Here is a 20,310-nt window from a genome sequence, read left to right as displayed (position 1 = left end):
TTAACCCAACTCACCTGCACTTGGTGGGCTGTGGGGAGGCAATGCCAATACCAAGCCCATTCTCTGCCCCTCTCCTCCTCCTATTGCTTCTGCCATTGAGATACAGGGAGGCCCCACATGCGGTTGGGGGAAGCCTTTTATTTCAAAGAATTCCAAACATTAACAAACGGGACACTTGGCCTATCAACCACAAAAGAGCAGTCACAAAGCAGCTATTTAATAATGTACCGCATCAGCAGAGCAGTGTAGATCAGAAAGTGAAAAATGCCTCATCCAAATGGAACTATGGAATAATGTGAATAGGTAAACTGTCACTCCTAACACTGGAGGTTACCAATCCTCCCCTTCAAAAGATACCATGGAATTTTTCACAACTGCAAGTGGTCAGGGCCTAAGTTTTACATCTCACCTGAATTACAGAACCTCCAACAGCAGTGTCCCTTAACAATGGGACATTGCTAGGTACTTTCCTCTAGAGTAAACTACAATCTATTGAATCCACAACACCACTCTCCTTAGCAGTTAGGTACTATAAGGAAGCCTCCTATCCAATTCCTGATGATACCCAACTCTGCTTAACTTACTATGTTTACTGAATGCTAACAGCGTACTAGCACTGCATAGAAAATGGAGTTGACAAAGTCCCTGCTCTGAAGAGACACAGTAGTAAGCACTATGGCCCCAACTATACAAAGACTTACTCATGTGGTTAATTTTAAGCACTGTGAATAGTCCTGTTGACTATAAAAAGAAGAACAGGAGGACTTGTGGCACCTTAGAGACTAACAAATTTATTAGAGCATAAGCTTTCGTGGACTATAGCCCACTTCTTCGGATGCATATAGAATGGAACATATATTGAGGAGATATATATACACACATACAGAGAGCATAAACAGGTGGGAGTTGTCTTACCACCTCTGAGAGGCCAATTAATTAAGAGAAAAAAACTTTTGAAGTGATAATCAAGCTAGCCCAGCACAGACAGACAGTTAGATAACAAGTGTGAGAATACTTACAAGGGGAGATAGATTTCAATGTTTGTAATGGCCCAACCATTCCCAGTCCTTATTTAAACCGGAGTTGATTGTGTCTAGTTTGCATATCAATTCTAGCTCAGCAGTTTCTCGTTGGAGTCTGTTTTTGAAGTTTTTCTGTTGTAATATAGCCACCCGCAGGTCTGTCACTGAATGACCAGACAGGTTAAAGTGTTCTCCCACTGGTTTTTGAGTATTTTGATTCCTGATGTCAGATTTGTGTCCATTAATTCTTTTGCGTAGAGACTGTCCGGTTTGGCCAATGTACATGGCAGAGGGGCATTGCTGGCACATGATGGCATATATCACATTGGTAGATGTGCAGGTGAACGAGCCCCTGATGGTATGGCTGATGTGATTAGGTCCTATGATGATGTCACTGGAATAGATATGTGGACAGAGTTGACATCGGGGTTTGTTACAAGGATAGGTTCCTGGGTTAGTGGTTTTGTTCAGTGATGTGTGGTTGCTGGTGAGTATTTGCTTTAGGTTGGGGGGTTGTCTGTAAGCGAGGACAGGTCTGTCTCCCAAGATCTGTGAGAGTAAAGGATCATCTTTCAGGATAGGTTGTAGATCTCTGATGATGCGCTGGAGAGGTTTTAGTTGGGGGCTGAAGGTGACAGCTAGTGGTGTTCTGTTATTTTCTTTGTTGGGCCTGTCTTGTAGGAGGTGACTTCTGGGTACTCGTCTGGCTCTGTCAATCTGTTTTTTCACTTCAGCAGGTGGGTATTGTAGTTTTAAGAATGCTTGATAGAGATCTTGTAGGTGCTTGTCTCTATCCGAGGGATTGGAGCAAATGCGGTTATATCTTAGAGCTTGGCTGTAGACAATGGATCGTGTGGTGTGTCCTGCAAATACTCACCAGCAACCACACATCACTGAACAAAACCACTAACCCAGGAACCTATCCTTGTAACAAACCCCGATGTCAACTCTGTCCACATATCTATTCCAGTGACATCATCATAGGACCTAATCACATCAGCCATACCATCAGGGGCTCGTTCACCTGCACATCTACCAATGTGATATATGCCATCATGTGCCAGCAATGCCCCTCTGCCATGTACATTGGCCAAACCGGACAGTCTCTACGCAAAAGAATTAATGGACACAAATCTGACATCAGGAATCAAAATACTCAAAAACCAGTGGGAGAACACTTTAACCTGTCTGGTCATTCAGTGACAGACCTGCGGGTGGCTATATTACAACAGAAAAACTTCAAAAACAGACTCCAACGAGAAACTGCTGAGCTAGAATTGATATGCAAACTAGACACAATCAACTCCGGTTTAAATAAGGACTGGGAATGGTTGGGCCATTACAAACATTGAAATCTATCTCCCCTTGTAAGTATTCTCACACTTGTTATCTAACTGTCTGTCTGTGCTGGGCTAGCTTGATTATCACTTCAAAAGTTTTTTTCTCTTAATTAATTGGCCTCTCAGAGGTGGTAAGACAACTCCCACCTGTTTATGCTCTCTGTATGTGTGTATATATATCTCCTCAATATATGTTCCATTCTATATGCATCCGAAGAAGTGGGCTATAGTCCACGAAAGCTTATGCTCTAATAAATTTGTTAGTCTCTAAGGTGCCACAAGTCCTCCTGTTCTTCTTTTTGCGGATACAGACTAATACGGCTGCTACTCTGAAACCTGTTGACTATGTGTAAGTCTTCACAGGATTAGGGCCTATGCTTGGTACTAAATATTAACAGGCTGAGCCCTTTGGTCTCAATACTGCTCCCACTGAAGTCAAGGATTGAGAGTTGAGTTCTTATACCCAGAGTATATCAGGTACACAAAAGACTAAGAGGACAGTACATTTGGGATTGGCTCTGTTGGGTTCCTGGGTATAATGCAGTAGGATGGTAAAAGGCCATAATCACTTAAGCTGCTGCATGCTGAATACATTGGAATGATGAGGAAAGTCTACTGGAGCCAAGATAATAGCCCTAGTTACATCACAGCTAGAAAAACTAATATAATAATATTATTAAATAACTCACTTGAGGTTCTTCTATCCAGGAGAGGAGATGACAATGGCCATTGCAGCAATGGGGTTGCTTATATTCATATTATGTATTTTTAATTACTGCGAAAGCAGCCAAAGCCATGGATGGGGTTGAAGTAAAAATTATAAGAATAAATAAAAATAAATGTTTGAACTACTTTTAAACAGTGGCCTAGAATTGGAAGAATGAAACAGGACTGGGTCCAGTCTGGCATTTCCAGTTCTTGTTGGAGTTCCTTAGAGGGGTGCTGCTCTCTATTTGTTGACTTCATTGCCCTTCTGTTTTGGTGTAAGGCCACCAAGTTTTCACACCTGCATGTTAAAATCAGGGATACAGATTATGCTGTGCATCTAGGATTTTTTATCTAGATAATCAATTTTTAACCATTTAAGGCTTTGATCCTGCAATGTGGGTTGCACCTGCAGATCTATGCATGTCACAGGGGTTTTAAATTATTTTACCTCTGTAATTTATTCTGCAGGGTACACATTTTACTTTGTAATCATCTGGCAGTGGGTCCTTTACTGTAGAAAAAAAAATTGCTTAGCTATGTGAATTTTACCAAATGAAAAAGGATTTGAACAAAAACCATGCTTATTAGAAACAAAAATTGAGCTGTTCCAAGTAAAACCAAACCTGTTTCCTAGCAACAACGGCCTTGCTTTTAGAAGAGGGTGTTACCAAGTTTTGTGATTTTATCACAAGTCCTGTGGTATTTGGGGTCTTTCTAAAACCCTAGCTCATGAAGTCATATGAATACATGAGAAGCTCAGCTTTTAAAAAAATATATTCCAGGTATTGCAGGTATGGAGAAAACCTTAAAAATGTGACCTAAATGCAGTGTTGATTTTATTGGGGGTCTCACAAATTTTAGAAAGACAAGGTCAGTGAGGTAAGTCTCTTTTATTTGACCTTCTGTTGGTGAGAAAGATAAGCTTTTGAGCTTACACAGTGACCTGTTAAGACCCCAGCAGTCATAAGGAATTAGTTCAGTCAGTTACAAAATTTTTAGTTCTTCTAAAAGGCCCATCTACTGGAACCATGAGACTCTCAGCTTTCATTTAAAAAAAGAAATAGGTTTCTCACCCTCATGGTTGTAGAGAAACACTTGAACACATGAAGCAAACACAGCTCAAAGATTCAAAAACTAGAAGAGAAATACCCCCCCACACACATCCGAAGAAGTGGGCTGTAGTCCACGAAAGCTTATGCTCTAATAAATTTGTTAGTCTCTAAGGTGCCACAAGTACTCCTGTTCTCCCCCCCCCTTATTATTTTTAAGACACCTCATGATTTGTAAGCCACTCTCATGACTTTTAGGGCCAGACTCCTGATTGCCGAACATTTGGACTTGGCAATACTGTGTTCACACCCTAATTGTTAAGAAACCAGAAGGGAATGAAAAAGAAACTCCAAGGGACTATGGGTTTGTTTTATTTCAACCCCTCCCCCTCATGATTGTTAAACCAAGCTCAGGATTTTGGGTGGCCGGACACAGGATTTTGAAGGCTGGGGGTTGGCAAAAGGGCAACGAGATTTTAGAAGATTCCCTTTTCAGGGCTCCAATGCCGCAAAATAGCGAGAAGGTGGCAAATTTCCGCACCAAATTCTGGCACCGAAGAGTGTCTGCGGGGCGCAGGGCTCCCCATAGGGGTGATGGGGGCAGGTTTGGGGCGCTTCGCCTCGCCCCCTCTTGCGCTACGGGGGGCGTCAGGAGTTCGGTCCCCACCCCGTGCCCCTCGGGGGCAGCAGCCTGGGAGGCGGGGCTCGGATCTGTCCCTGAGCCGGAAGAGCGGCCGCAGCTGCCCGCCCGGCAGAGGGCGGGTCTGGGTCCGGGTCCCGTCACTTTTCCTTTCGCTTTGCCCCGTGTGGTCCCAGAGCACCGCGCTGACGGGACCGGGACCGCGACCGCGACCGCGGCAGACACAGGGGAGGACGGTGCAAGGTCAGTGTCCTGGCTAGGCGAGCGCCCCCGCCCCGCAACTATCCCCGTCTGACCCCTTCCTCCTCCGGGGCGTGTCCGGCTCTCCGATCCCCTTCTCCCACCCCTGCTCCCAGCCGGGCTGCTCCTCTCCCCCGGACCGGACCCCAGCTCCATCCCCCTTGTCTCCCCTTCCTTCCACTCACCCTTCCCACAAACCTCCTGCCTCCCCAGTTCCCAGCCTGACCCTGTCCCCAGTACCTGACCCCAGCTCCATCCCCCTTGTCTCCCCTTCCTTCCTTCCACCCACCCCTTACCTCACCCTCCACTCAAACCTCCTGCCACCCCTGTTCCCAGCCTGACCCTCTCCCCTGTACCAGACCCTAGCTCCATCCTCCTTGTCTCCCCTTCCTTCCACCCACCCCTTACCTCACCCTCCCGTTCCCAGCCTGACCCTGTCCCCAGTATCAGACCCCAGCTCCATCCCCCTTGTCTCCCCTTCCTTCCTTCCACCCACCCCTTACCTCACCCTCCCCTCCAACCTCCTGCCACCCCAGTTCCCAGCCTGACCCTGTCCCCAGTACCTGACCCCAGCTCCATCCCCCTTGTCTCCCCTTCCTTCCTTCCACCCACCCCTTACCTCACCCTCCCCTCCAACCTCCTGCCACCCCTGTTCCCAGCCTGACCCTCTCCCCGGTACCTGACCCCAGCTCCATCCCCCTTGTCCCCCCTTCCTTCCACTCACCCTTCCCACAAACCTCCTGCCTCCCCTGTTCCCAGCCTGACCCTCTCCCCAGTACCGGACCCCAGCTCCATCCCCCTTGTCCCCCCTTCCTTCCTTCCACCCACCCCTTACCTCACCCTCCCCTCAAACCTCCTGCCACCCCTGTTCCCAGCTTGACCCTCTCCCCAGCACCTGACCCAGCTCCAACACCCTATTCCCCCCACCTGACCCGCTAACCCATTCTGTCTACCCCAGGGAGGGGTTCTCAAACTGGGGGTCGGTACCCCTCAGGGGGTCACTAGCTGTCAGCCTTCACCCCAAATCCCGCTTTGCCTCCAGCATTTGTAATGGTGTTAAATATATAAACAGGTGTTATTAATTTATAGAGGGGAAGGGGGTTGCACTCAAAGGCTTGCTATGTGAAAGGGGTCACCAGTACAATAGTTTGAGAACCACTGGTCTACCCCCTTCCTGGCCTCCCCTCTATCCTCTACCCCCCATGCCTGATACACTCTAACCCTGTCCTCCCACCCCTCCCCGATCCTATTCCCTCCTTCCCCAGTATCTGCCCCTACCGGCTTAACCCCATGTTCTGCCTCCTGTCAGATCCCTCTAACCTCTTCTCCAGTTCGCTCCTCTCCCTTCCCATATCAGACTTCAGACCTCAGCTCTAACCCCACTTTTTCCACCCCATGCCTGACCCTTTAAGTCTATACACCACCTTCCACCCCCACCCGCTCTCTTCCCAGCACTTAACCCCACCCTGTAACCATTGATTGCCCCATTTTTGTCCTGGCATATCTGTAAGGGGACTCAGTACACCATGCCAGATGTCCTGTCTTATGGGCTCAGGATCATCCTGTACTTTGTACTTCAGAGGTGGCAACCCTACCTCTAACCCTCCTTCTGCCACCCCAGCTCCTGGACCCCATCTTCCAACATCATCTGTCCCTTTTCCCTGTCCCCAGGAATCTGACCCTGTCCTCCTCCTTCCCTTCAGACCACTAGCAGCTAACCCCCTCTAAGCTCCTTTTTCTCCCTGGCCCCACAGTCTGATCCTGTCCTCCTTCCTATGCACCCCTGAGCTTAATCCTCCTTCCCCCCTTTCTGGCCACACTTTCTAACCCCCTGCTTCCTCCTAGCATCTGACCCTCCACTTCCAGTGTCTGAGTCTTCCTCCAATCTTCAATGTTTTATCCCTTTCTTTTCCTCTTCTTTTAGCCCCAGAGATTCTTCCCTTCCTCCTCTCCTCCCCCCCCCCCCCCCCCCCGCCGTAGGCCTTGTCTACGTGGGAATGCAGTTCTATTGGTATAAAGGCATTTTATGCCACTGTCTATTCCTGTACAGGAAAGGGAATAAGCTATATTGCTATAAGATAACATTATACTGGTATAACTGCCTCCACACTAGGCATTGCACTGGTGTAACTATTTTAGTTTAAAAAAAAAATCACACCCATGAGAGGCTAACAGTTCATTTAGAATCCCGCAATTCCCATAGGTAGTACAAATTATTCCTTCTATTTGTGCATTATTTTGCATTTATTAATACTCATTTTCTTTCATGCATTCATTCACCTATCTGTATTGGGTTCCTTTGAAATTCCTTGTCTTCCCTAAATAATCTTGTGTAATTTACAAATTCCAGCACCTCAGAGTTCATGTCCTTTTCCAGATCACCGAGAAACATATTAAATATCATCAGACTTATCCCTAGTCCTTTATGAACTGTGAGTATTCCCAATGAAATCAAATTAAAATCTGCTGAGGCTGAAAACAACTTTCCCTTTTACTTTCAGCCTGCACTGGGGTTGGTACACAGCATTCAGATCAATGTCCACACAATCTGTTTGCATAGTCCTACAATCCACTGGTATCTAATTTGACAGTCCGTGTTTCTAATCTATCACTTGATGAGTTTGATAGGACATGCATGAGTAAGGACTACTTTAATCAGCAATTGTTTACAGGAATGGGGCAAGCATCAATTGTTCTGCTCTCCATTGAATACTGTGATTAAAAAAAACCTTTTCACCTGGTAAATAGTATGTTTTTTTCTTATACAGGGGAAATGATTGCTTTCAGTTACACTGGTGTAATTCTGAAACAACTCCACTGACTTTAGTGAAGTTACTCTGAATTTACATTGGAGTGACTGAAAGCAGAATTTGTCCCAAGTGCCATAATTTGCCTAAGGGGCTGCTACGAAATCTTAGAAGAGTAATATGCTTTTTAATTTCTGAGCATAACTTTCTTTACTTTTTAAAAAAACATACTAATCTTAGGAAAATATAAAACACATAACGTATGAAGTAGAGAGAAGTAGTGACATTCAAAATTAAGACTGATCTACATCCATGAGTCACATCATTGTACTTTTCCACCAAACACAATTGGATATATATGTATGTATGTGAGAAATCTTCCATTATTGTATGTTGTTGTAGCCATGTTGGTTCCAGAATGTTAGAGAGACTGAGTGAGGTAATATCTGTTATTGGACTGACTTCTTTTGGAGAGAGAGAGAAATTTTTGAACTTACACAAAGGTCTTCTTCAGGTCTGGGAAACTAGTTAGTTTGAAGTCTGAAGAAGAGCTCCATGTAAGCTAGAAAGCTTGTTTCTCTCACCAACAGAAGTTGGTCCAATAAAAGATATTACCTCACCAAACTTGTCTCTAGAAAAAGCAAAATTGTTATTTTTGAGTTTTCAGGGTATCTTCAAATTGGATTATAACTTCAATGGAATAACATAAATATTTTGATTTCAGATTTTTAGTGCTGCCTTTCCAGCATACTGGTTTTGGTCCACATTGACAGGATTACAAAGCATCTTGAAAGCATGGTATGAGGACTTTTCACTAGAAATGTATTTTTATTTTTGATCTTAGCTGCAGTTTATGGACAGATTTTTAAAGTCAATTTTAATAATTATGATAAAAAATGTAACAGCGGTGGTTGAATACATGTAGTATCGGATTGATGCAGGATCCAAAAAACCATGGCTACTCCCAGGGTATGTCTACACTGCCCACCGGGATCGATTTATCGCATCTCGTCTCGACACGATAAATCGATCCCCGAGCGCTCTCCCGTTGACTCCTGTACTCCACTGCCGCGAGAGGCTCAGGCAGAGTCGACGGGGGAGCGGCAGCAGTCGACTCACCGCTGAAATTGCATAACTTAGCTCAATCCCCCCTTTCTCCTCCCCACTCCCCCAGTGTAGACCAGGCCCTAGCCTATGAAACATCATGCAACATAGCAGACTGATAATTAGCCCCAAATGTATTTGGTGTAATGACTGGGGGGTTTATTAGGCTTTTTAGTTACAGAAGTGTTTAAAAAAAATGGTAGCACTCCTTGAAGGACACTTGTATTCTAGTTCTCTGTTTTATTCTGTGTGCATAGATGGAAGGAAATCAATCCGGTCCTGTGACCGCACAGAAGGATGAAGACCAAGGCGGAGATCAAGGTGATACGTTGGATGCAAGGCCAGACAGAAGTTTCAGACTCTCCTTGTTTGAAAAGTAAGCTTAGATTTATTTTATTTTTACATTTCAGTCTATTTGCAATGGAATGAATCCCAGATCATCTTTGCCCCAAAAGTGAACAAATACTGCTAGAAAAAATCTTAAATATGCCATAAAAACTTTGTCAGGATTTAAAAAAATAAATTCTGTCAGTGCTGCTTATGAATGTATACACCTCATATCCATTGAAAGTATTTCTCTATCCAGACAGTGCATGACTGTATGGGAAGGAGAAACTGACCACGATGCATGATGCTGATTCTTCACTTTTACTGTACTCCCATGATTTCAAAGATGAAAATCTTGGAAATTCCTAGTTGGCTTAATTTTAGGTTTTATTAAATAATAATAATTCTTTATGGTTATTTTTCAAACATGGATGGTTACAGTGTTGTTTTTAAATCTATATGTGGCCTGGCTTTCTTTCTTTCTTGAACAGAGAGTCTGATCAAAGGGTTAAAGTACAAGCCTATGAGTCAGACGATCTGAGTTTTCTTCTTGCCACAGACACAGTGTGAGCTTAGGCAAGTCCATTAATTTCTCTGCCTCCATTTTCTTATGTCTAAAATGAGTGTTTTGTGAGGCTCAGTCAATCAACATAAAGCACTTTGAGGTTCTCCAAGGGAAGACCCAATAGAAAGGCTAAGTATTATAATCAATTTCCTAAATATTTTGAGTACAGCATTATTATTATTATTATAACCACAACCTCACAATTTCTGCAGATATAAAATGGAGGATGTAACATTTCACTTTCAGAACCCGACAAAACTTTTTTAAAAGGCTTATTCATTTAAAATTAATTAAACTTGTTTTAATAGCATAATAGCTTGTGTGTTCTAAGAGGAAATAGTTGATTTCCATCCTTATGCTAAATTGCTTACAATTTACCTCTTGTTAATGAAGACCATTCTGTGTTGAGAAATTATTTGAGCAGTCTGACTAGCTACTGTACCAGGCATCCATTCTTTGGGAATACCTTGAATCTACAAATTGAAACTATATCACTCTTAAAAAATATTTCTGGACATTTGTTGTATCTTAAAGCCAGAGTCTCAAAGTTAAAGGCCACATACAGTAAGTCAGAGCAGGGCATAGAATCCAAGTGTCTTGTCTGCCAGGACCATGCTCTAGTCTACAAGCTAACATTACAACCCAGTAACACCTCAGTATGAGATATTTCCTGGTGGCTAATTTTGGTTGTATTTAATGGTCGTTGGCTTTGTTCTTGCCATCAACTTTTCCTACCAGGTGGTCAGTACTTTCAAGGAAATATTTGTTATACACTCAGTTTATTATTTCTAAAGTACATATGTGGGCACGAAAGGAAAACAGTTAACTTGGTGCTGTTAACAAGGCACCGCTTTGTTCTAAAGTAGAAGGGACCAGAACTGTGATACACCATAGAAAGTGAATTGCAAGCCATGCAGAAGGGAAAAGAACTTTGCAGCTCCTGTTAACCCCTCTTTGGCTGCAGCTTGGGGATTCAGTTCCATGCAGCCCTAGAGTCGAGAACGGAAGTAGTTGAAAATCTATGCCAGTATGGTGTATTTCTCTCAGTGCAGTAAAACTTATGATGCAGACCACAGCATAAATTGTTACCAATCTGATAAGAAATAATTTCCATTCTGTGGCTTTTCCACAGCAAATCTGTGATGCTGTCAATCCAGTTGTGGACCTCTGCCTTAGACACATGCCAAGTGGCCCAGGGTCAGCTATTGAATTGCAACATGGCAATTTTTCTCTTCTTTTCTTCCAGTTAGGGGAATTTAATTCTGTATGTTTCATCTTTTTGAAAAGCTTTCTAGATTTATTACCATTTTAGGAAACAAGCTGATTTGTTAAAAATCACCTGCTTTTTTGTTTTGTTTCATTACCACTAGATGGCAGGCTAATATCGTTTTTGTTGGTTAAAAAAAAATCACCAGAGAGTGATCACTCTGTCATATAGAGAATCACAGTTGTATGAGCAATTGATATGGTTTTTATTTTGCTGAGCAGAAATCGCAAGGTACTGCATGGCAAACTTGATGATAATAAAAGTATGAAAAGTTAATGGTTAAGAGAAAATTTGGCTGATAATTTGAAAAATGTATGTGCATTCTTCATGTGATCTTTGGAAACAAAAATACATATCACATTTTTCTCATCTGCTTTGTGTGATATTGTAATACTTTTATATGCCTTTATCTCTTTGTAAAAAATTCTCATTTCTCCACAGGATGCTTTAATATCTTATCTTTCATGCACTTAAGCATCACTTGGAATTTCAAAGATGTTACCCCAAATAGTAACAAGGCATTTTAAAAAATTTTAAAATCCGTGTCCAGTATCTGGTTGGCTGCCACGTTCCTGGTGGGGTGCCAAGAAGCCTGGTGCGGCTGCCCCATTCCTGGTGGGGAGCGGGAAGCTGAGAGCTATGGGTCAGCCAGGCTTCCAGTGGGGACATCCGCACCCAGAGTCTGGTCAGCTGCCGTGCTCCCCTGGGGAGCCGGCACCAGGGGAACCATGATATTGACAAGAATGACAGCCAGTAGGTGTAAGTAAGGCAGTGTCTGCAGGGACACTGTGTTGCCCTCACTACACCAACATAAACCCTACGCCTCTAGTGGTGGTGGAGTTATGTCAGTGTAGCAGGGCACTTACATGTGCAGGAACAAGGCTGTAGTGTGTATACTGGCATAGTTAGGTCGACCTAAGGCATCTTACACTTTAGTGTAGATCAGACCTCAGTTGGAAAGCGTTATCTAGTATATAAATAAGTATCTATTTAAGAACTCTTAAGTTATTGTAACAGCTTCCAGGCTTAGACCCCCTCAAGTGCACCCCTTAAATCAGGGCGGGCAAACTACGGCCCGCAGGCCGGATCTGGCCCACCAGCCGTTTTAATCCGGCCCTCGAGGTCCTGTTGGGGTGCGGGGTCTGGGGCTTGCTTCACTCTGGCGCTCCAGACAGGGAGCAGGGTTGGGGGCTCTTCCATGCAGCTCCTGGAAGCAGCGGCATGGCCCCCCTTCCGGCTCCTACACAGGAACCGCAGCCAGTGGGAGCTACAGGGGCGGTGCCTGCAGACAGGGCAGCATGTAGAGCAGCATGCCTGGCTGCGCCTCCGCCTAGGAGCTAGAGAAGAGACATGTCACTGCTTCCGGGAGCCACTTGAGGTAAGCGCTGCCTGGAGCCTGCACCTCTGAGCCTCGCCCCCTCCCCCAGCCTTGACCCCCCTCCCACCCTCCGAACCCCTCGATCCCAGCCCAGAGCACCCTCCTGCACCCGCAACTCCTCATCCCCAGCCCCACCCCAGACCACACCCCTAGCCAGAGCCTGCACCCCTTCCCTCACCCCAGCCCCAGCCCTGATCCCCCTCCCACCTTCTAAACCCCTTGGTCCCAGTCTGGAGCACCCTCCTACACACCAAACTCCTCATCCCCAGATCCCCCCACCCCCAGCCAGAGCCCTCACCCCTCCTCCCTCGCACCCTACTCCCCTGCCCTAGCCTGGAGCCCCCTCTTGCACCCTGAACTCATAATTTTTGGCCCCATCCCAGACCCACACCCCCAACCAGAGCCCTCACCCCCACTCGCACCCCAACCCCAATTTTGTGAACATTCATGGCCCACCATACTATTTCTATTCCCAGATGTGGCCCTCGAGCCAAAAAGTTTGCCCACCCCTGCCTTAGGTGACAGGCCTAGCTTCATGCAGTTAACTCTGTATGGAGTCACATGCTTCTACCATCTTAGAAGCTCCAGGCTGCAGCCTCCTGTTTCTCAACAAAGTTAACAACACAGGCACAATTCAATTTTGACACCTGTAAGCTTTTCCCTTGGGTGCCTGTGACAGTATACATTTGCTGCGATGTACAAATAGCATCTTTGCAACACAGCATTATTTATTCATTCCTCAAAGGTGCAAAGGGTAAAAACAATAAAAGGTCCCTAACTTACCCCGTAAGTTTTTCTTGAGATGGAGTTAGCTGAGCTGATTGGGTCTCTGTAATATTGCTACAGTATTTCTATAAAGTAGTTAATTTTGCCTTCAGTAAGGAATCAAAGCACAAAACTATAACAATTTGAGAGCTCTAATTTTAATTAAACAGAGAACGCTTATTATAATCAATTTGAAAGTCGCTTTACCAGAAACATCATCCATCTGTGTTTTGCTCTTCAGCTCATCAGCGGTTATGACATCCTCGGTTAAATAGAATATACACTCACATTTTACATGAGCTTTTTTCTATTTTGCAAACTGAAATTCAGATGAAAAAGACTTACAAGTATATAGAACTTTTTCATATTTCCTGTTTCTCCTGGGGCTATAGAGCATCAGGTTATGAGAACCCTGGACTGAAATTATAGAATGATAGAATTGTAGGGGCTTGTCTATACTTACGCGCTGGTTCGGTGGCAGGCGATCGAACTTCTGGGTTCGATTTATCGTGTCTTGTCTGGACGCGATAAATTGAACCCAGAAGTGCTCCCCGTCGACGGGGGAGCCTGCCTGCCGCATCTGGACCGCAGTAAGTTCGAACTAAGGTACGTCGACTTCAGCTACGTTATTCACGTAGCTGAAGTTGCGTACCTTAGTTCGAATTGGGGGGTTAGTGTAGACCAGGCCTAAGACTGGAAGGGACCTCAAGAGTTCATGTAGTCCAGTCCCCTGCACTCAGGGCAGAACTAAGTATTATCTAGACCATCCCTGACAGGTAATCTTTCACCACCCATGTCTCTGTGTATCAAATTTTTTAAAATCAAAGAGCCAAATCTTTAGCTAGTGCAAAGTCTGCATAGCTTTATTGAAGTGAATGTACCCCAGTAAACACCAGCTAAGGATCTACATTAAAATGTCATCAAAAATTCCCTTTTTTTTTCTTTTCTTTTTGGAAGCGGGGGTTAGGAGTGGGAATTATGGCGTTAGTGGTGCTATTTTTTTTCTTCATGTATTTGCACAAAACAGAGTCTGCTGCGTGACTCTCATGCTGGAACTAGAATGGTAGGTTGGTAGAGCACTTTGTTCAATGAGACCTGAATCATTTGAAGAATATACGTGTACATGGATTAATAACCTGTTACAATGACAGCTTTGGAGATGTAGAGGGATGGGGAATTTAAGGCTGACAAGAGACGCTCTTTTGTTGTTCTCTTTCATCCTCCTGGGAGTTATTTTCCACCCACCTTTGATTACCAGCAGTTTCCTTTTATTTGTTTGACAAGATACATCACAGGTAAGGATTTCAGGATGAATTGTTTCTCAGAGTGCGCACATGTTTGGCTTCCCCTCACATCCACATACATTTTTATAAGTTGCCCACCCTGTATTGTGCAGGCCACTTGAAATGCTGAACTTTGGGAAAAGAGGCCCCTCAATATGGAACAGCATTGCCTTATTTACAGAAAAGCAAGTAGGGTTGTCAGCATCTGCTTCCAAAGCAAATGTGAAATTAGTCACTCATGAAGTCTAAGTGCTCCTGCCTTGTCCTAGTGTTGAATGATGAGCTGAATAACAGCTCATTTGTTTCAGCAGCACCTTTGTACATTTTTTACCGCAATGCGTAGTTAAACTGTGAGCTTTGCTGCCCTCGAATATTACAGATTATTTAAAAAAAATTAAACATGTATATGAAAAGTATTTCCTGGGTCCTCACAACAGCCAGGATAAAAATTGCCAGGCTGTCAGGCTTCCTGCTACAGTTAATAGCTGATTGATCTCTCCCTATCTGGAACCATAGACTGATTGTGTCCAGATACAATGGTGATGGACACAATGTGGGTAGATCAGGAAGATAGTTTATCCACATTGTATTGAGAGGAGGGATGGGCTTGTGATTATGGCATTGGACTAGGAATTTGGGAAATCTGGATTCAATTCCCAGTTCTGCCTCAGGCTTCCTTTTTGTCCTTTGGCAAGTCACTTACTATCCCTGTGTCTTAGTACCCTAGCTGTCAAATGAAGATAATGATCCTTCCTTTTCACCCATTCTTTCTCTGTCTTGTCTAGTTCAATTGTAAGCTCCCTCAGGTAGGGGCTCTCTTTCTTTGTGTTTCTAGTGTACCAAGCACAATGAGGATCTTGCAGGTTTGGGGCTTGCAGGTGCTATTCTAATATAAACAGTACATAACAATGATAAAAATCATATGTGCTTTCTGTCTGAAGCATTTGGCATTTCATCAGTTTGAGAGAGGATTACTGGACTAGGTGGTTTTTGCTGGTTATGGCAATTCCTGTGTGAGTAATAAAAGTATACTTTGGAAGATTTTTTCTAATATAACACACCAGGAATTTTTCACTTCTAATTAGTGTGTGTGTGTGTGTGTGTGTGTGTGAGAGAGAGAGAGACTCTAGAACTCAATCACTAGAAAAGCCCTGCAGCCAGGCTGGTATTGGCATAAAGTTCATTAAACCCAATTGGTACTTGTTCTTTCCTCTTGGAGACATTTGCGTATGGTACATCGTGTAAATGCTCAGCTAACTTGGAACTTTATTTTAGCAATCACAGCAGCAGGTAGGATTTGCACCTCTGAGGTACGAAAAACCAGGACATCCAGGATAAAAACCCAGGACATCCATAAAATCCAACACTTGGCAGTGTGTACTGAGCACCCTTACAAATATCTTACAGGACAGCTACTTCCAAAAAGTGATCCTAGGAAAACCTGGATAGGTGGCAAACCTAGCAGCAGATCAAGTATCAGGTTTGCTTTTAATTATAGTAATTTGTCTGTCTCTTTGCAAGGAAGCCAAGATAATAAAAATAGTTCAAAGCTTAGGGGAAAGCAAATCACACATCTCATTTATTATTTTTTCCATTTTTACATAACCAACCAACAACAAAGAAATGGAAAAATGCAAACAAAATTAATAGGCTTTGGAATACATAAAGAGTAAATCTATGGGAATTATTTCTAAGATACAGCGTGCTAAGGGTTTCTTGTTCTTTTTTAACTGTCTGTTCGCTTGGGTTAAAAGTTTTCAGAAATGCTCTTTATCCTGCTGTGGTGGGTAAGAGTTTGTTAAAAGGTAAAGTTGTGCCCTTCCACCTCACTTTCCTTTCCTAAACTCCTGCACCGGAGCACTGATAGAATCATAGTGATGAGATGTTTTCTGCCTGTCAGCAAAGGTGAATCAGGCCTGCATGACCTCAGCAGCTTGTTAGGCCATAGCCGTGGGGGTTTGAATAGCCCCACAGAAAACTCCAGCGTAACCCACTGCTGACATAGGCGAACCTTTGGGCCTGAACGCAGAGCATCCTGCTTCACTGTCCATTATAGCCCTGAGCATGGTGGGTTCCTAACTTCTCTAAAGAAGATTAATTGCTCTTGGACACAAGGGTGAAACTATTTTCAGATGCAGAGTGGAGTGATATTTGATGATGAGCCAAGGTACTGTACAGTGACATATCTCTCCTTCCTCCTCTGTTGCTGCCTTTGTGGGAGTGTCATGAATGAATTCCCTAAAATAATTCAGACATAGTGTTCTCCCCAGCTAAAGGTCACTCTGAGGGCACAGTACTCTTGCCATTTCATATGCAAAGGTATTCTGGAAAAGTGTACTTTTTGCTTTGCTTTGTTTCATTTTATTAGGATAATGTTGATATAAAAATGTCTCTTTAGTTTATATTAATACCTGTGGTGGTGGTGTTATATAACATAATTAGAAATTATCTGTGTATATTATGCAGCCGAAAATCTAATCCTGCGGGATCTCAATTTGCACAACTCCGATGGGAGGTTCATACATACAGGACTTGCAGAATGGAACTGTCTCCTGAAAAGTTATCTGTACTCGTTTGTGTTTGTAAGGCCCTTAGTGACTTTTAGGTGGTATATAAATCATACCATATCACGCAAAAAATACATGAGTTACCACACAACAGAGTGTCAGGCAGAGTAGCAGAAATGTAAACCAAGGGTTAGAGAATAGAGCTTGCACTTTATTGGCTCCATTTAATTGTGAATGTTACACTGCAGTGCTATCCTGTAAGTGTATGAATAGAGATTTGCAGAAGACAACGTGCTGTGTACAAAAGAACAGGAGACTGCTGCCTGATTCTTTTTTTTATTTTTTAACTGTTGCTAAATGTTTACACAATACTTGTCAGATACAGCCTGTTATGTCCAACATTTGTACTAACATGAAACTGAATGAGCCCCACTATGCTTCCTATAGTGAATAAAACTTCAAAGAGAGAATTAATTTTGAATACTATTGACTGTGACTCAAGCTAATACGTAGTTATAAAAGAACAAGGTATTTGTTTAGATTTTATAAACTGCCCGTCTTGAACTCTAGGTGCATCTACAAGATGGAAGACATGCCAGAAGTTACACACAAAGGTTCTGATCCTGAAAACAGCTGTACTTGGCAGACCCCTCCTTCCACAGAGAGCCATTGACTTCAGGGGCTTTGCATGTAGGGGAAGCTTTAGTGGAGCAGCTTGCAGGATCAGGGCCTAAGCCATTGGATGGCTTAGGAGAATCTAGGCCCTTCGTTGCTTAACTCCCTCTTTTAATTCAGTCTAGGTGGGTAACAGAAAGTAACTTCCTTTGAAAACTTTTAAGTGGCCTTTGTGCAGTGGGTTCAGAATCTCTTATGCAAAGCATTCCCTTGCAATGTCTGTATCAGTCTGAAAAGTTGCCAGATGCTTGGGGAGGAATTCAGATGCACAGTGTTGTCAGGACTAGAGCTGAGAGGATTTTTTTAGCAATTAGTATATTCACCCCAAAATTGCATTTTTTGGTTGAATTAAACTATTTGAGAATGTGTGTAAAATTCAGCTAATAATTTAGGCCAAATAAAAAATGAAAAAAGAAAAGAAAAACTCTAAACAGTTTTTTTGTCATTTTTGAAACAAAATATTTTTAATTTCCTTCAAAACAACATTTCATTTAGAAATTAAGCTAATTTGTTTTTTAAAAAATTTTAGAAAGTGTAAAACCACCCAAAGATATAATGGATGTAAATGGAAAAGAATATTTCAGATTGAACAAAATGTTTACTTTGACCTAAAACAGTTTTTGGTTGATTTCAGTGAGGAAAAACAAAAAAAATCAGTTTTGATTCAACTGTAAATGATGGGGGTTGGGGTGCGGGGGCTCGGGTTTTTTTTCCAGATTTTTTTTCAATTCAGCCACCCAATCAAATAATTATTCACTCAGCTCCAGTCAGGACCTACGTTCCCTTTTCTTTTCTCTTCTGAAGGAAGGGTTTCTGTTCTGGTGAAAAGGTTCTTATGGTAATATTTGAAAGTCCCCTCACTTTCTCATCAGAGTATTTTTCTAAAGCATGGTTTAGAAGTCTTCCAAGGTTTCAGAGTAACAGCGGTGTTAGTCTGTATCCGCAAAAAGAAGAACAGGAATACTTGTGGCACCTTAATAAATTTGTTAGTCTCTAAGGTGCCACAAGTATTCCTGTTCTTCTTCTTCCAAGGTTGGTTATTTTATTAGTGAAAATCCTTCAACGCTGGTAGTAATTTCAGTTAATTCAGGCAAATAAGCAGGTCCCCCTAGGCAAATTGGTAGTGTAAAACATTTGTTTAAATTCCATTTATCTTCCCTGTGCTTTTAAAGGTTAATTGTTTCTTTGTCATCAGGGGTTGGTTGCTTGAATTGTTAAACTACTGGCCAGTTTTTCTTTCAGCCATTTCCTAAAGTGGTATGACAGTAAAGACTGACCTCTGTTAAACAAGATGGAACAATGATTAGATTTTATAAATGTTTACAGTTGAACATTTCAGCAGAGTAATAATACTTAGGGCTTACATAGCATTCTTCAAAGCACTTGAGAGGAAGTTAAGATTCATCCCCATTTTACAGATGAGAAACCTGAGAAACAGAGAGATGAGGTGAATTGTCAAGATCATAGTGGCTCAATAGCAGAGATGGGAATGAATCCCAAGCTCCCAATTCCCAGTCCAATGTCTTATCCACAGTACCATCCTGCCTTTCTATAACTAGCAGTTATAGTGATTTCAGTTCCACATTCCAGTGTCTTGACTTCTTACATGAAGAGCCTGACCCTGAATACTTTATGCACAAACTTCATTGTCAATCCCAATGCCAATATTAAAATCTGGTGTTCAAGTCTGTTTCAACCTGTGTAGTTGGGGAAGGCACTCACCAAATATGCCTACTCCTTAACCCACCTAAATATCCTTTCTGTTTAAAGACTAGTAACACAAATGATTCTTTGCACAAATAAAATACTGGGCATTTGGACATTCAAGCATTGGCATGTTCCTTCCACCCCAAAAAAGGTATTTCTCTGCCCACCTAATACAGAGTTCAGGGGAAAAGGGGACAGCATAATTATCTATTATTTGTAGGCTGCTCTGAGTGTACGTGCCACTTTACTCAAGTAGATGTATCAAAGAACAACGTCTCTGCTTCAAAGAATTTATAACCTAAAAAGTACCAGTCAGGTACAAACAAAGAGTGGCTTGTGTCTGTTATTGCAGATAGGCTTCCAGTACAGGTACTTATAAGACGTGATTTGAAATAGGAGAGAGAAGGGTAACTGGGGGTGTTAGATTAGGAAATCTGAAGAGGAGGGAGGAGTAAAAGAGAGCGGTTAGAAGTGAATCTTGAGTAAAATGTAGGAATGCCATGAAAACCCTATAATAACAAACCAAAGCATGGTCATAAAAATGCAACAGATAGAAACTGACCACGAAAATTGTATCACTTAAGTTGATGCTTAAAAACAAATATGATACCAGAGACAGCTATTTTTAGAAGTGCTTTGATAATGAACATTTCCTCCAGACCACTTCAGAGGCATAGAGCAACACATTTTCCATGCTGAGGAGAGCTCCAAAGTCCTTACAAGGTTCTGTTGAGATTTTAAACTAATACTGTTTCTGGCTCACCCGTCCAACTTACAATATTGTGACATGATGGGCAATATTCTCAAACACAGATTAGTAGTTAGATGTCAGCATCACATCACTATTATTCATCCATCCCTTGCTGGCTCTTAGTAGAAAGGCTAAGATGTGACGGGTTGGGTCACAGAAACTCCCTTTGGGGCTGCTACCTGATGTGCTGGGACTACCTCTGAGCCCGTTTTCCCTGCCAGCTTCGGACTTCAGT

At 43.0% G+C, this 20,310-nt stretch overlaps 1 protein-coding gene across 7 annotated transcripts in view; it reads left to right on the top strand.

Moving 5' to 3' along the window:
* The first annotated feature begins 4,819 nt into the window (after window positions 1-4,819).
* CASP7 (caspase 7) overlaps window positions 4,820-20,310 on the top strand; it is a 31,924-nt gene continuing 16,433 nt past the window's right edge. For 2 of the 7 annotated variants that reach the window (XM_065552441.1, XM_065552439.1), the window contains exons 1-4: window positions 4,841-5,002; window positions 8,471-8,544; window positions 9,108-9,226; window positions 15,711-15,915. In XM_065552441.1, the coding sequence (XP_065408513.1) occupies window positions 9,148-9,226; window positions 15,711-15,915 (284 nt within the window). In that variant the 5' untranslated portion in view covers window positions 4,841-5,002; window positions 8,471-8,544; window positions 9,108-9,147. Of the gene's footprint in view, window positions 5,003-7,354; window positions 7,432-8,470; window positions 8,545-9,107; window positions 9,227-15,710; window positions 15,916-20,310 lie in introns of those variants that run through there. The other 5 variants (XM_042855273.2, XM_065552442.1, XM_065552440.1 and 2 more) reach the window with 5 other exon arrangements.

Source organism: Chrysemys picta, chromosome 7 (assembly GCF_011386835.1).
Source record: "Chrysemys picta bellii isolate R12L10 chromosome 7, ASM1138683v2, whole genome shotgun sequence".
NCBI classification, from domain to species: domain Eukaryota; kingdom Metazoa; phylum Chordata; order Testudines; family Emydidae; genus Chrysemys; species Chrysemys picta.
The sequence above is the reverse complement of the archived record's forward strand: the minus strand, read 5'-3'. Positions and strand labels throughout refer to the sequence as shown.